We start from the raw sequence: 17075 nt of genomic DNA, 5'->3' as shown, positions 1-17075 counted from the left end.
AGTTTTTAAAAAACTATTTACTTTTTATAACAGGGAAAAGGTGACAAAAACATGGCCCTAATTTCTTATCTTAGATTATCCCAACAGACATCAAAAAACAAAAAGCAATACATGTATGTGGGTTAGAAAATTCAAAATGTTCCTAAGAGTACAAACTGACAAGGAGAAGCCTCAGCCTCCCCTTCCCTGCCCTCATACACGCCCACTGTGGCCATCACTTCCCCTCACTTTGTTTTGTTTTGTAAAGCACAGCTGGAAGTGACTGTGACCTTGGGTGCTGCCATCATGGCAGCAGCTGGTGCTAGTGGCAAGGGGCCCTAAAACCTGCAGACTCACCCCAGCCTACTCTCCTGGATGTCATAGGGACCATCCCTTTGGGGACCAGTGAGTCTTGGTAGCAGTAAAGACAATTATTACAAAGAGTGCTGTTTCCTGTGTACCTGTACCAATGTTTTGTGAGATAAATTCTTAGAAAAATTTCTTAACTTAAGGGCAAATTTAAATTTAACAGATTTTGCCAAGCTGGCTGCTAATAAAAAAACCAACGTACTTACACCTCACTTAGCAATGCATGCTTGTCTCTTCCTCATTCTCTCAGGCATAATTTCAACCATTTGCTGTGAATGGCAACTTCATTCACTTTGCATTTTCTTTAATTAGAAGTGAAGGTGAGCATCTCAAGTATATCAGCCATTAAAAGGCTGTAGTGGGTTGTTTATGTACTTTATTCCCATTGGTTTTTCACTTTTTTGAGATTAGGCACTTTAGGGTAAGTAGGCTTTTTTGTTTTGTAGGACTGAGTTTGAACTCAGAGCTTCACGCTTGCAAAGCAGGTAGTCTACCCACTTGAACCACACCTCCAGTCTATTTTGCTCTGATTATTTTGGAGGTGAGGGCTCACAAACTATTTGCCCAGGCTGGCCTCACACTGTGAGCCTCCCAATCTCAGACTCCCAAATAGCTAGAATTACAGGCATGAGCCACGAGCACCTGGCTTAAGGTAAATAGTTATATTCATTCAGACACCGTTCTAGGCACTGGGTATCCTTATGAAGTTTAAATTCTAGTAATGGGATACAGGACAAATACGCATACCTAAGTGTGTGTGTGCGTGTGCACACAGGATGCTGATGATGCTATGGAAACAAAGGAGGGGAAAAGGCTGGAATGTAACTATGAGTGTGGGATTCTAAGTGGCATGCACAATCAGAGAAATCTGAGGGCACCAGAAGGGGAGTAAGGGAGGCTTGCACCCAAAGATGTGGGAAAGAGTGCCAGGCAGAAGAAATGGCAAGTAAAAAGGAAAGGATAGGGAAACGAGGACAGCAAGGAGGTGACAGACCAGTGTGGAGTGAGCAAGGACAGGGGAGTCAGGGAGGATGTTGGAGCAGCTGTGGGAGTCAGATTGGGTAGGGTTCTGTAGGCCACAATAAATTCTTTGGATTTTGGGGCCATGTGACACGAGAAACCATTGACAGGTTCTGACGACTGGAGCGGGAGGGAGAAGCCCTCGAGAGAATCTGAGATAATGCAGATGAAGGATGACGCAGGCTGTGCATGGTGGCTCACACCTTAATCCCAGCTACAGTAAGATTACAGTTTGAGGCCAGCCCAGGCCAAAAAAAAGAAAAACAAAGTTAAGTTGGGAGTGGAGGCACATACCTGTAATACTAACTACTCAGGAGGTGGAGGAATGAGGCTCATGGTCCAAGGCCAGCAAAAAGTGCAGAGTTCCTGTCTGAAAACTAAAAAAGTGCTGGGGGCTTGGCCAAGTCAAAAGCAGGTATGTGTTGCAAGTTCAAGACCAGCCTGAGCCGAGGGCTGAGGCGTCACTCAGCAGTACAATACTTGACTAGCTTATGGAAGGCTCTGGCTTTGATCCCTAGCCATGCCCTCCCCCCAAAAAAGCTTCAAATGCAACCTCTTCACTATAGAACTATCTTTTCTCTTTTTTGGGTGGTATTGGGGATTGAACTCAGGGCCTCATGCTTGCTAGGCAAGCACTCTACCACTTGAGACACACCCTTAGTCCTTTTGGTTTTTAGTTTTTCAGATAAGAGACTTGTGCTTTTGCCTTGCTGGCCTGGGATTACAGGAGTGTACCACCATGCCTGGCTCTGAGCGTCTAATTTTAGGAGCCAGATTGGAGGCAAATTTTGGCACAGGGAAAGTCCCTCATTTTCAGATGCAGCACAAAGGCACTTCTTTGCTGTCTTTGTCATTGCAAAAAGCCTTAGCTACCATAACCTCTGAAAGACTATCCTTCAGTTGGAGCACTCTGACAGTGGTACAGGTTAGCAAATGCTCAAGTACTTTGTGAATGGTGAGGTGCTGTGTATCCCATGGTCTCATTCCAAACAAAAATGAAAATCCTCCAGGTCCATCATTATATTATTAATCTGCCCTACTGAAACAAGAAATAAAAACCATTTGACGCTTCTGCCTTCTCCTGATAGATAAGCATAAAATACAAGGGAGAGCTGGGCATGGTGGTGCACACCTGTAATTCCAGCACCTGGGAGTTGGAGGCTGGATGATCAGGAATTCAAGGCCAGCTATAGTGAGACCCTGTCTCGAAACCAACCACACACAACCCAAACCACCACAAAACAACAACAAAAGAAAGGAAATGGGAAGGATCCCATTCTGTGGTTTTATGCTTAGGCAAAGAGAAACCTAACACACCACAAATTCTAACTGGTCAGGTGCCATTTTCTCCTCTCTGCAAAGAAGGTCTGGGGCTGGAGGAAGGGACATGGAGGCAGAGGTGGCAAAAGCTGTGGCAAGAGCCGTTTCTTTGGATACTCCTCTGTTCCTGGAATTTTTTAGACAAGCCTTTGTCCACATAGCAGCTTGGCTGTCAAAGCTTGTGAGTTCACTCGATGTCAGCTACATTGAGGCTAAGAATTGAAACCTACTGTCCCATCTGTGTCAATAGTGCCCTGAGAAACAGGGGAGCAGGAGGCGGAGGGGCTGACATCACAACAGATACAGATGCGGTACCTTGTATCAGCAGTACGAGAAGCAAATGTGAATGCCTGAAAAACCATATTTTGGTTAAGAGCAAATATTTCTAAGTTGATATCTTTCAGATCCAAGTCATATTTCAGCGCTTCAGCGATATACAGTATGCTTAAATATTTTTAGTTGAGACATATTTAGGGTATTTTACTTTCTAGCAATCTCAGAGCAGTAACAGTGACAACTAGTTTGGAAAAAAAAAAAAAATCAGGCACCAGCACAGAGGAACATTAGATAATTCTGATCCTTAGACACGTGCCAGCTACCACTTTCTACCACTTGCTCCTGTGTCCCACCTGCAATCCAGGCTGCCCTCTGCTGTCCAATGCTTCATCTAGATTTATTCTTCCCAATTATTCCAGGTCCCCATCATCTTCAGCTCTGACCTCCGCCTCCTCAGATTCTACACAGAATCCTCTCCTGTGACTCGCTGTGGTAACAGGATGGCAGTCGCTCCACTCCTCAGAGGCTGTAAGCCCACCGAGACCCTTCCCTTCTAACAGCCATCTCCTAAGCAAGGACCCAGACCCAGCAGCACTGCGAGGTTATCACATAAATTGGTCCAGGGTCAGTGGGTAAAACTGAAAACCTTGCAATATACGCCTATATGGAAAATACAATATTGCCACTTGAAATTTAGGGAAATTTGGCCCATGTCTATCATTTTACCCACTTTTCAATCTGGAAGGTCAGAAACGCCTTAAGAAATGGTTAGCTATTTTGTCTAGTTATAATCTTATCATAACTGTTTCAAATCTAAGAGATACAAATTTCCATGCTAAAATAACTCTTCACAAAAATCAAACCATTTATTATCTTAGTTGGCAAAAAGTAGATGAAATGTTAGAAGCACAATTTAACAAATACTATTTTATTATTCATAAAATAAAGTGACCATAAGAGTACATGTTACAAATTACAAAATGGAAAAGTACAGGGAAAAGTAGAAACAAAAGGATTAAATGCCAACAAAGTATCCACTGGGCAGGCAACAGTGCTGTGGAAATAGCAAAGTGCTGGTAGTGAGTCTCAGTGTACTCCATGTTAAGTAACAGCATGTACAATGCGTTCTGCAGCACACCATGGGTCTTAGGTAGGAGTCTGTGAGAGACCCGCCTGCCTGTCCTGCCGAAGGAGCGACGCCCCGGGACTAACCAACTTCCCTATGTTCCATAAGGCTTTGTCCAGGTGGCTCTGGAAGGTGGCATCAAAAACCCCACTCATCTCTGCTGCGAGGTCCCTTAGCACAGACACTGTGCACTCATCATGGGCATTCAGAATCCGCACAAAGAATCTATTCCACAATTCACCATCTTTTAGCCTAAAAATATACAAAAACCACTTCCATCAAGATTAAGCAAATGAAAATTAGAATTCCTTTAGAGTTTGCCTCAGCAGTACATGTATGCACCAAGATGATTTAAGGTGATACCTGGAGCTCCAGGGCTGGGGAGCGTTTGAAACTCCCCCAAGCCCAGGAGGACTTGAGAGAAGCCACTGTGGTGGTAAAAGCCACGCTCGTGCACAAGGGGAAAGACACTCATCAGAATTCACAAATTCCCTCCTATGCCAAGACACAGCACCTTTTCTCTACAGATAGAAGGAAAAGAGATTTCATTTCTTCTAACTTTCCTAGAGTCTAGGTTATTAAAAAATAATAATAATAAAAATCAGTGAGGCCTCCCTCCCTAAGCCTTCTTCCTCTGAGGCCTCAGTGGGTTACCATCTGCACAGTCCTGAGAGTCTTAAACTTGACTGAAGTACCCTGATAAAGACTCGACGTTTGACCTCTGCTTACTATTATTTTCTTTCTTATTTCTGATGGTACAGGGGTCTGAATGCAGGGTCTCATGCTTGCTAGGAAGGCACTCTTTATTACTTGAGCCATGGCCCCAACCCAATTTTGCCTTATTTTTCTAGTAGGGTGTTGTGCTTTTGTTTAAGGCTGGCCTCTGACCTCAATCCTCCTAAGTATAGCCTCCTGATAGCTGGGATCACAGTGTGCACTAGCATACCTGGTTTTATTGAATAGGACAGGGTTTTGGTAACTTTTTGGCCAGGCTGGCCTTGATTACAGGCATGAGCCACTGAGGTTAGTCTTAGTATTTTCTTTTTCTCTGAAAACTTCTATTATTGTAGAAGTAGGACTATTATGAAACCCCAACTGATCCTGTTTGTGCTGTTAGCCAGCCCTGCCTGGACCACAGCAGACGGGACATGCCTGGTTATCCTCTACGTCTCACACTAGGGTTTCAAGCCTACTTTAAAAATACATGTAAGAGACAAATGTGACCACCCAGGTTCTGAATTAGATGAAAACAAAAATGATACAATTCAATATTCTGTAGAGGAAAGCGGAGAAGGGGTGTTACATCTTAAACACTGATGTTTTTTAAACCAAAGCTTACACTGAGAAGTCATTAGCTAAGACAGGTAAAAGTGGAACGCAAGACATTAATGAGTTCCATGGGCAGGCTAGAGGGAGCATGAGGATTCTGAGGGTTATTAGGAGATCACTTCTTCACCAGGGGACTCAGTTCTTTGGTTTGGCTCTACCCACTCATTAAATAAATAGTAGCCTGAAATCAGTATATAATTTAGAGACTTAACTCTTTTCAAGAGATGCTTATTAACTTTTGCTGTTAAAAAGGACTTAAGACTACCACCAATTGGTTAGAAAATTATTCTTCCAAAATGTTTCTGTTAACGCTGAACCGAGAGGCTTCTACACCAGTAGTGGTGTGACATGTGAATTTCAGAATGTCCTGAAATCCCAACAGTGTGACTCTTATTTTCTGGTGTTCTGCTCATGCTCTAATGCAAATGTGCTGAAATTACTGGAATCATAACATTTAGTTTAAGAAAACTAATGTTACCAAAGGAGAGGGAATACCCAAGACAGAGAAAATTATCTGGACAGGCAAGACCCTGAAATTACTCAATACTTACTCAGAAGTATTTTGGCTAAGTTTCCAGAGGGACCCATCCCAGAAGACCTGGAGGTGCCCCTTGAACAACAGTAAATGTGCTAAGTCTGCTATACCAAACAGGTCGACCTGAAATCACAAAAAGCACCATGAGCTAAAATATTTCTCTACTTCTACCATGGAGCGTATTTATCTAGGAAATTGAAAGGTATTACAGAGCTAAGTTGATTTAATGACATACATTTTAGCAGACTGTGCCTTCCCCTGCAGGAAAAGAAAAAACTCCCCAAAGAGCTTCCAACAGAGCCAGCTTTGGGGATTATCCTTAAGAACAAAAGACCACAAACTCTCTGGACTATGAAATCATGTCTGTAGACTGTTGAATATGCATGGATTCTGCCTGAACCAACGTGGTCCTTGTGACAACTTCACGCCACAGAGTCAGTCAGTCAGCAAATACTGAATGCCATCATATAAAACGCTTTACCCTTTTCCTACTGTTCTTTTTAGCTAATTACTGCACTGAATCCTCATGATTCTGATGTATCCTTATTTTATAGCAAAGATCCTAGAAAATGACTTAGAAATGATCGCACGGCTGGCGAGTGGTACAAATGGTCCTGACACCAGGTGAGGGAGCTCATCACATGTCTGCACGTGTCTGTGTCTATCCTACAAATGGTCCGCATGACTTGACTTGGTGACACAATATTTGAAAACTAGGTCATCTGCTCTAGGAAACTCAGGACCAGTAAACACAGCTTTCACAGCTTGTCTAGGTAGGGAAGAGGTTAGGAAGCCCTCTCCATATTGCTCAGGCTTTTTAACACTTACCAGGTAGGGAGAAGAGCAGTTAGCCAGGATCTTTTGTCCTTCCAGGATCTGAATAGTCCGAAAGCCAGTGAGGGTAAAAATGTCTTGCTGCATCCTAAGGTCAACGCTGTAGGAAAAGTCCACTATCTTCAAAGCTTGACTGTTCTTATTATAATCATAGGGATCATGGATTCTGAGCTCAGATTTAAGAGAAAGATAATAAAAATAGGTGATGAAAGAAGCTGCATAGCTGGTCTTCAAAAAAAAAAAAAAGGGTACTGCAGGTATATCCTTAGCTATGCCATCAGCATCCTCTAGTGGTAAGTTGTGAAAGTGCACATGTAGAAGCAGTGGCAACGGTAATCAGTTCCCTGACGGTCACTTACCGGTACAAGTGTGTCTAAACCCAAGTGCACGGCCACCACAGACATTTACTGAGTATCCACATTACACAGTATGTACTGGAAGCAGAATTCCAGTTGCTGCCCGTACAGGAGTCACAGCCTTTCTTGTTTACTATAGAAGATAATGCTAACTGTAGACCCAGACTCTTTCAGAGTTTAATGAAAACCAATATAAGGCTGCTTTATTTGTAAAGTACTGCCTATGTTGTAAAATTTTGTTTCTATAAAACTAACATATTTTATCTTTTTTATAATTCCAGCTCTTATTTCCTAAGAAAATACTTTATAATACAAACTTCTATTAATTATATTTCATATAATAAAGTCTTATGTCTGGGGAGACACTGGAACTATTTGAGAGAAAAGAGGGGATCACTGTCACATACTCCTTTGGTCCCTGTTTTTCTCAGATACGTCCTTCAACTCCTGACACAGGTGCAGGTCCTGGACTCCTAATTCAGGCTAAATACCTGATCACCTGTTTCCAGAACGCAAAATGATCTCACCTTGAAATTTACAACTGCCCAAGATCCAATACATTTCCAGTCAACATAAACCTATGATTATTTAGCTTTTTCCCCTAAACTTGGGAGAAGTAAGAAAAAAACGTTTCTTAGATTAATAAAAAGTATGAAAGTTCACCAGCAGCTAATTGGCTATGGGCACTCATTGCCATGGTCACAATTTTTAGGTTTTTTGGCTCTCTCTCGACCTGTGTGTGTGTGGGGGGGGGGTAGTAATGGGGACAGGACAGGAGATGGAACCCAGGACCTCCTGCATGCTAGGCCAGTGCTATACCACTGAGCTATATATAACCCTAGCCCTGGATCTCATCTTTCTCACAAAATTATGTAGAAGCTGAACTAAGTGATTTCAAAAGGTTCTTTCTGACTTATAATTCCTTGTATTCACATGAAATTTCCTCTCACATTTATTAAGTAGCAATGCCCTTTAGCCTTGTGTGCTTTCCTGGAGTCCTTAGTGACTGAGAAAAGGGTTATCTGAATACATAGACCATAAATGCCCGGTGCTCTAGCACTGTCCTTTCAACTTTTATGCTGTGAGGGAGGGTGAAAATGAGAACGGTATGTTTGGAAACACACTGGAGAATTCTTGGTGACTCAAGTGGTACAGCATCTGCCTAGCAGTGTGAGGCCCTGAGTTCAAACCCCAGTACTGCCATAAATAGATAAAATACATAAATTCTTTTAAACTATCTTCGTGATTATTGACTTTTAGGTAGCAAATATTCTCTCTCTCTCTTTTGGCAGTACTGGGCTATTGGACTTGCTAGTCATGTGCTCTAGTACTTGACCCATGCCTCCAGCCTGCAAATATTCTAACATAATGTCTCCATAGATATGGCAGTTATCAAAAGGCATGAAAAATGGCAATTATCCATGTTTTAAGAAGCTGACAATTACAGGAAAATGAAAAGGACCAACCTGTTTCTTAGAATTAGACTTTTGGGGCTCAAATCTCCATGAACTATTTCTGCTTTGTGTAGCTTTTCCACTAGTGTCAGAACGTTGTAAATAATCAACACTGTTATTTCATGGGTGATAAACACACTATGTTGGAGCAGATCCTGGAAGTAGAAGGGCAGAAAATGATTTCCCGAGCTGGGCTACTTGTAGTTATAGTCAGTACCTCAACAACTGCTGCTTTGTACTGATCCTCTTTGTCTCTACTACCATGCAGGGCAGATCTACATCCCGGTTTTAACAAAAATTTGATCTCCCTAGAAAGCATAAGGATTTAGGGCTGGGATGCAGCCCAGTGGTAGGGCACTTGCCTACCATGTGCAAAGCCCTGGGTTCAATCCCCTGCACTGGAAAAAGAAAAGATACTTAAGAATTTAATGATAATGAGCATCAAGGATGAGTCTGGCCCAAAAAACTCTGTAAATGGTTTGAAATACTTCCCGGGGTAAAACCTTAAGAACATGCCAAAGAATAAAACGATACATTATATCTATAAAAAAAATATATAGTAATAGCAATCCAGGGAGGTAGTGTGGCTAGAACAAGAGTGGCGATGAGCCAAGGATTATCCTAGCCAGGTGACTAGTTCATGGGAGTGCACTGTATAATTCTGTCTCCCTCTTTTGAAAAACAAAAGTATGTATATGTGTGTGTGTGTATAAATATCACAGTAGTCCTTGGTCAAAATAACCTTGGAAAAGAAAATGACCACTGCTTTTAACTTAAAATTTCATTGGTGTATTATACTAGACAACTGACAGGAATTTTGTACTCAATTTCTTTGCTAAATGGAGCATAAATATCTCTACTGGAGAAATTTAAGTATGTCTTTAGTATTGTTGCAAACCTGGAGTGGGGAGCAGTTTATAAACTGGTACCAAACAATACAGCCATCCTGGTACTGATAACAGCTGCAGAACTGACCAGACTCCTCATTTAAGCGCTCCTTTAACTTGAGGTGGATATAAAAGTCCCATGGGACAGGTTGAGGTGATACCTATATGACATATTTTAAAAATAAGAGCAATTAGAGCATGTAGTTACAGTCAGCAGATTGAAAATATATTCCTTCCAGCTTGATACTCCAACAGGAATACAGTTAAGGGGAATTTAAAAGGCATAAATCTACATGAGGCCGTGAGTTTGATCCCCAGTGCCACCAAAACACAACAAAACAACAAGAAAAAAAGCATCGATCTACAACAGCACCAAAATTCTGGAAGCCAGAAAGTAAGAGACAACAGCCCACTCAGAGCCAGGGAAGCTGGTTCTAGCAGTAGAGAAAACTGGAGAGCAACCATACTTACACCACAAACCACCTCTCATAGACTATAACTGGTTGCACTAGCTATCCCTATGGAAGTAAGGCTGACAGTACAACTAAAACAGGAATGCTGAACCACATTAGAGGAAGTTAGGCCCTGGATATCCCCTCCTGCCAGAAACTGCCTCTCCCCTATTCCAGACCAGAAGGTTATTCCCTGAGAATAAAGGGCTCTGGACTAGAGGCCACTGGACACTAAGGAGCATGGGAATGTGGAAACCAGAAAAGTCTATGTCAAGGTGCTCCAGACGCCTTTCCTCACTCAGCCTTAGAAAGGCCAGCAGCCAGTCTTATCCTCTGTGCAGGAAATGAGAAGTCTTCTTTGGAAATCTGATCAGCTCAAGAGAAAAGATATGAAGATTGGAGGGTTTTCTGATCAAACACCTCAGCTACATCATCCTACATCGAGGTCTCAGCTGTCAAGATTCCTGCCCCACAAAGAGCATTCAATTAGCTTTTTAGCTTTCCACAATTAACTACAAATAGAGACCCAAAGACTCAAAGAAAGTCTCTACTATGAAAGGCAGAGTCTAAAAAGACAAAATAAATAGGAGGAGACATGACTGAGAAAGATCACTTTAAAGCATCAGTAATATCTCAGGGAAATAAAGAACATGCTATTTTTGAAATGAAGAACAGAATGCTACGAGGAACACTGAAAGTAAATGAGCTCTTATAAATTAAATATAGACGAAAGAAACAAAAGTCCAGCAAAAAGTCTGAAAGGCTGACAAAACAGTGAGACGCTGCATCCGCAGGTTCTGCACTGGAGGACTAAAGTAACCATGGATAGGAAGCATTTGGGGAAATCAATTCGATCTGTAACTTTCTCCTGTCATTCCCTAAACAGCACAGTGAAATGCCTATTGGCACAGCATTTCAGCATCACAAGTAATCTGGAGGTGATTTAAAGTGCACTGGAGGAGGTGGTGGGCCGTTTGCAAACCCTGTGCCATCCTACTACAAGGGACTTGAGCATCCTCAGGTTTTGGTTTTTGTTTTGGGGGGGGTCCTCAGGCCCAATCCCCTGCAGACACTAAGGGGCAGGTACACTACAGAAAGTAAAGCAAAAGAGACAGAAAGTAGGAGAAAAGTAAGATTTGTAGGTCTTATGCAGGAGAACGCATATACTAAAAGTAAATGACTGAATGAGAAAATTGAGGGGAAGAAATAATATTTCATTGAAGAACATTTCTCAGAACTAAAGAAGTTTCCAGATTGAAACGACCATTAAGTGCCTATTGAATAGGTGACAAGAGACTTATAACTAAAGTATGTAAATGTTACATTTCAGAATACTAGGGACAAACATAAGATCCTGTAAGGATCCAGAGGGAGGAAAAATTATTTCACATAAAGCTTCAAAAATGGCAGTGACTGGGTGCAGTGCAAACCTGTAATCTCACTATTCAGAAGCAGAGATTGGGAAGATCATGGTTCAGATCAGCCCAGGCAAAAAGTTAGTGAGACTCCATTGCATCAACATCTTGGTGTGGTAACTCATGCCTGTCATCTCAGCTATGTTGGAAGCATAAATAAGAGGAATGCTGTCCAGGCCTGCCTGGGAAAAAGGGAAGACCCTATTCCAAAAATAAAGGAAAAAAGGCTGGGGGTAAGGGTGGGAATAGCTGAAGTATTAGAGGCCTTGAGTTCAAACCACCAAAAAAAAAAAAAAAAAAAAAAAGAACTAGAATACCAGCTGGGTGTGGTGGGGTGGTACACAGCTGTAATCACAGCCCTTGGGAGGCTGAAGCAGGAGTTCATGAGTTCAAGGTTAGCCTGAGCTACATAGCAATACTCTGTCTCAAAAAATCAAAACAGAATAAAATGGTAGAAGACTTCAAAAACAAGCTCTATTTTGAATAATGGAGCTTCAAAATGTTAAGGGAAAAATTTAACTTAGCTGAACTATCGATCAAGCAAAGATGCAGAATAAGGAATTTTTAGACATACAAGATTAAAATAATTATTCTCTTCCCTTTCTCAGGAAGCTAATGAAGGACATGCTCCTTCAAAATATGACAAATTAAGCCAAGACAGAAGGAAGAGTGGGATCCAAGAAACTGGGGATCCAGTAAGAAAAGAGTGATGTGATTCCTTAGGATGCTAGTGATATCTGGATGTATCAAGCCTGGAGTACAACTCATCCAGATTGGAGCAGTTCGGGAAATGTCATGACAGACTTCCTCAAAATGACAAAATGCACAGAATGCTGAGTGTGTTTGGACTTGCTGGGAGAGGTAACAAGAGCCTCACATTTCTGATAGCTCATCCAGGCCTCTAAGGCGAATGACTTCTTAGTGGCTCACCGACTTTTCTGTGAGGACCCAGGAGACTATTTAAAAGGTAACTGAAATTACAAAGAATCAGTCCCACCTTTATTAAGGTTAACTCTGAAGAGTTTCTTGGTGCCACCCAGAATAACTTGTAGTCTTCACATGTCAGGCACTCTTGTTTAATACAATAATCCTCATTACCTGTTGAGAAGATTTGACTCCATTTAAAAACCGCTGTCAACACATACACCATCCATCCTTACATTCTGCTTTAAGGATAAGAGGCACTAGTATATTTGCCAGTTTATAGCATCTAAAATACCTTTCAAAATCACTTGTTGAAAACTGGAAGGGACTGACAGAGTGTCTCAAGTGGTAGAGCACCTGCCTAGCAAGCACGAAGCCCTAAGTTCAAACTGCAGTACTACCAAACCAAACAAAACAAAACAAAACAAAAAACACCCTGAAAGGGGGCAAACAAAATTCTTACTGTTATTGAGAAATGAAGTTATTAATGTGTCAATTTCTGAATGCTATTTCTTTTTTTCGTGGGACTGCGGTTTGAACTCAGGGTTTCACTTTTGCAAAGCAGGTGCTCTACCACTTGAGCCACACCTCCAGTCCATTTTAGTCTGGTTATTTTGGAAATGGGGATCTCACTATTTACCCCGGCTGGCTTCGAACTGCCATTCTTCTGATCTCAGCTTCCCAAGTAGCAGGATTACAGGCGAGTCAACAGCACCCAGCTGTAACGCTGTTTCTTATAACCCAGCAATATCTATAATGCTTAAGCTTTAAGCTCAACTGCAAATAATCTCTTATTTGAATACTGTCACGTGCTTAAGGACATGCATTCAGTCATACTTACCTAATTCAATTTCCTTCTCTATTTCCAACTTAGGCACTCCTCTATCTTCCTCAGAAAACTCTGCAGAAGCACTGAACTCTGGTAGGGATTTTAGAAGTTGTGCACGATACTGTGAACACCAGGGTGACGGAAAAGAGTTTTCTGAGGAGGAAAAGAGTTGAAAGATATGTAAAAAAAATCTAATGCTTAAAATGGATGTTATAATAGAGGAGTTTACAAAATCAGTGCTGCTAATCTGACGTTTATACCAGTTTATTCTGGAAATATCACAGTTTATGGCAACTTCTCTAGGGAAGAAAAACAGACAGCTCAGTTTGCTGAGACAAACACTTGCAAGGCACGGGTTTGGGTGCTTGCAATAAGCAGCACAGTCCTACCTGTGCTTTCACTGGTAAGCTCCAGTTTCTCTGAAATTTGAAGACTTTTGATGGAGGAAGTGCTGGCAGCTGAGACAGAAGATCCAGAGAAGCCAGAGGAGTGTGCTTCACGACTGTCTTCAATAATTGGGCTGAAGCAACGGCAAATGAAATCAGTTCTCATAGGGATAAAACATACTTATCTTTGTTCAATTTATACATTTTTTAATTTACAAGTTTTATCATACATTTAGTTAGCTATTGGCACTAACCGGAGTTTGAACTCAGGATGTTTGCAAGGCAGGCATTATACACTTGAGCTACGCCCCAGTCCTTTTTGCTTTAGTTCCTTTTCAGGTAAGGTCTCCTTGGACCGTGATCCTCCTGTTCCACCTCCACGTGGTTGGGACCACAGGAGCATGCCACCGTCCCTGGCTTACCTTTGAGGCAGGGTCCCCCTAACTTTTTTTTTTTTTTTTTTGCCTTGGACTGGTCTCAAACCATGATCCTTCTGATTTCCACCTCCCAAGTAGATAGGATTACAGACATGTACCACTACAATGGCCCTAATTTTTTAACACATTTTATTTAAAAATAATTTCGTTATGATTGTTAGTCTCATTTTAAAGTTCATTATTTTCTGAAATCAGAAATAAATTCATAATCGGGATCTAGGTAACTTCCTCCCCACTGGTTGAAAAGCAAGGCCCAGAATTACATTTCTGGATTTATGTTTATTTACCTAATTTATAATAAATGCCTGTTTTCCATCTATTCTATACTGACGAGAAATATTGACCAACCCTAATTCTAACGTTAACACTCTTCATCCTTTCTTTGGACTTTTTAGTCATCAAGAAGAAAAGGTCAAGAAAGGAAAAGGAAAATCCAATTCACATGTGAGCACATCCTGGCAAACAGGATTAAAAGTTTGTTAAGGAAAAAGTTTGAAAATGCCATTTTAAACCAGGCATGGGTGGCTCACATCTGTAATCCTAGCCATTCAAGAGGATCGAGGTTCAAAGCCAGCACAGGCAAATAGTTTGCGAGACCCTATCTTAGAAAAAACCTTCACATAAAAGGGCTGGTGGAGTGGCTCAAGGTGTAGGCCCTGAGTTCAAGCCCCAGTACCACACACACACACACAAAAATCATAGATTGGCAAATTAGTTTGCTAAAATTAGCTGAAAATTTTTTTTTTTTTTTTTTTGTGAAACAGGGTCTCACCTTGTAGCCCAGGCTAACCTCACACTCAACATCCTCCCACCTCTGGGGATTACAGCATGGACTACCTCTCCTGGCTTAAGTTACTTGACTTTTTAAAAATGGATGGATCACAAGGCTCAGTCCCTGGATCTCTACATCATCCTCTCCTATCTACTTCTAATTAATTTGTACCTATCAAAAGATACTTTTTGCTGGGCATGGGGGGCTCATGCCTATGATATTAGATACTTGAAAGGCTGAGATCAGGATGATTGTGGTTCAAGGCCAGCCTGGGCAAATAGTTCTTGAGACCTCATCTCCAAAATAACCAGAGCAAAATGAATTGGAGGTGTGGCTCAAACAGTAGAGCACCTCCCTTACAAGCACCTTTTTTGTAAGCTCAAAGTCCTGAGTTCAAAACCTCAGTCCCCCGCCACACACAAAAGGTATTTTTTTCATTACTAGATTTCTAACTATTTGAACTCAATGTAAATGGTTCTATCATTACTTAAAGATCAATATTAAGGAAAAAATTAAATGTCTCCTTCTTTCCCAGTCACGTACACACAACTGAACTTCCTCAAAAGTATCAGGCTCCTCCTGGGCATCTCACGTCTTTAAACCAGCAAAAGTGACTCTTCTAGCCCTCAAATCCAGCCAGTCACCACATCCTGCTGACACGTCTGGAGCAGCTGTACTCTCGTATGGGGCACTGAGTGATCCAGTGCCTGGCAGACAGCAGCAGCTGGATGACAGCTCCCTGTGACTGACACACACGCTGTCTGAGAGCCTGGAGCCCCAGTCACTGACCTTAGCTTCTTGGTGCTGAGGGTCTGACTGTAGAGGGTGCCGCATGTCTGCTGGTCCTCACAGGCCTTTGCATCCAGGTCCTCGTCCTGCAGCCGTCTCACAGGACCAGAAGGCATCAGCTCATGAAAAGGAGTGGATGCAAGGCGGGCAGCCCTGACAAAGTCACAGGTGTCTTCTGGGTTAGGGCAAATGGTTACATTCCTGAACCCCGAGATAATGGCATCCTCACTCAAAGGCTCGATTCCTAGAAGGTCATCCTGAAATAAAAGCCATGTGAAGTCAAGTGAGACACTTCAGTGACACACAAACGGCCCATCCTTTTAACTCAGAGACACGTCACCTTGGTGACCTGGAATGCACAAGTGGAGTATCAGGGTTTCTAGATGAAGACAATGAGCACAGAAAATGATCCTTCATCCCGGAAGGACTCCACACACCAAATGCACTGGTGAGAAAGTCCTGGTAGCCCACTGTTCTAGTTTTACATCTTCCTCCTCCATGCCACATACTTGATTTTTTACTTTATATCTTAAAGGTCATTTATGACAGCAATAGAAAATATGGAAAACATAAAGCATAAAGAAAAAAATCACCTGAAATATCATTATCCAATCTAATTCTGTTAGTTTTTATTTTTCAGATAGGCTCTCACTATGTACGCCCAGGCTGGCTTTAAACTTATGATCTTCCTGCTTCAGCCTCCAGAGTGCTGGGATTAAAGTAGTACGCCACCACACTTGGCTCCTAACATTTTTACTATACATTTAAAACATGCCTTTATCTTTAAAGGTAATATATGGGCAAGGTTTTGAATAGTCAATTACTTTAAAAGAAGGTCACTCTCCTGCATGCAACTACCTATCTCTACCCCATTCCTACTCCACAGAGGCTCTACTATTAACACAGATATCTGGTAGGATATATAAAGAAGTTTTAAAAAAATTTAAAAAGAAGTTTTGAAAAAAGTGAAATTATAGCATATGTGTTATTGCTCTTGTCATACTTTTTGAACTTTTTCTGTGCTATTATTATTATTATTATTATTATTGCAATACTAGGATTTAAATTCAGGCAGGGTCTGCACTTGCTACCACTTGAGCCACGCCCATCACGTTCAACACCATATGGCCGCACTGTCGGTCTATTAGGAGGAATCAACTCGGGCTTCGGCTTCAATGTCTATGCAGGGTCTTTTATGTGTAAGGTCATCCTACACAACTTTTCCATTGTCACAAAAAGCATTTTGTATAAAAAAAAGAAACAAACATCTTTGCCACGTTGTTTAAAAAAATTAAAAGCACAAAAGGCTGTCAAACCAGTGATTCTTCCCACCTTTAAAACTTTGAGATATGACTCACATACCATAAAGATACCCTTGCACAGTGCACACTTGAGTGGTTTTTAGTATTCTCCCAAGGTTGCATAATCACCACCTTGTCTAACTTCAGAACATTTTCATCACTCAGAAAGCAAGCCTAAATCCATTTGCAGTCACTTTCCATCACCCTCCCTGATCCCCTGGAAACCCCCAATTCACTTCTGCAAGTCTAGATAGTTCCTGTAAATTCAGTCACATTTGTCACGAT

At 41.6% G+C, this 17075-nt stretch overlaps 1 protein-coding gene across 1 annotated transcript in view; it reads right to left on the bottom strand.

The window, feature by feature from the left end:
• Positions 1-3856: 3856 nt before the first annotated feature.
• Bub1b (BUB1 mitotic checkpoint serine/threonine kinase B) overlaps positions 3857-17075 on the bottom strand; it is a 57783-nt gene continuing 44564 nt past the window's right edge. Inside the window, exons 15-23 of the mRNA XM_074065654.1 lie at positions 15490-15746; positions 13495-13625; positions 13118-13258; positions 12350-12450; positions 9497-9646; positions 8611-8753; positions 6783-6954; positions 5971-6077; positions 3857-4342 (exon numbers count right to left, since the gene is read on the bottom strand). Of these exons, the coding sequence (XP_073921755.1) occupies positions 4111-4342; positions 5971-6077; positions 6783-6954; positions 8611-8753; positions 9497-9646; positions 12350-12450; positions 13118-13258; positions 13495-13625; positions 15490-15746 (1434 nt within the window). The 3' untranslated portion in view covers positions 3857-4110. The remainder of the gene's footprint in view (positions 4343-5970; positions 6078-6782; positions 6955-8610; positions 8754-9496; positions 9647-12349; positions 12451-13117; positions 13259-13494; positions 13626-15489; positions 15747-17075) is intronic.

The sequence above is a fragment of the Castor canadensis genome, chromosome 2, assembly GCF_047511655.1.
Source record: "Castor canadensis chromosome 2, mCasCan1.hap1v2, whole genome shotgun sequence".
NCBI classification, from domain to species: Eukaryota; Metazoa; Chordata; class Mammalia; order Rodentia; family Castoridae; genus Castor; species Castor canadensis.
Note: the sequence above shows the minus strand (reverse complement) of the source record. Positions and strands in the feature narration are given on the sequence as shown.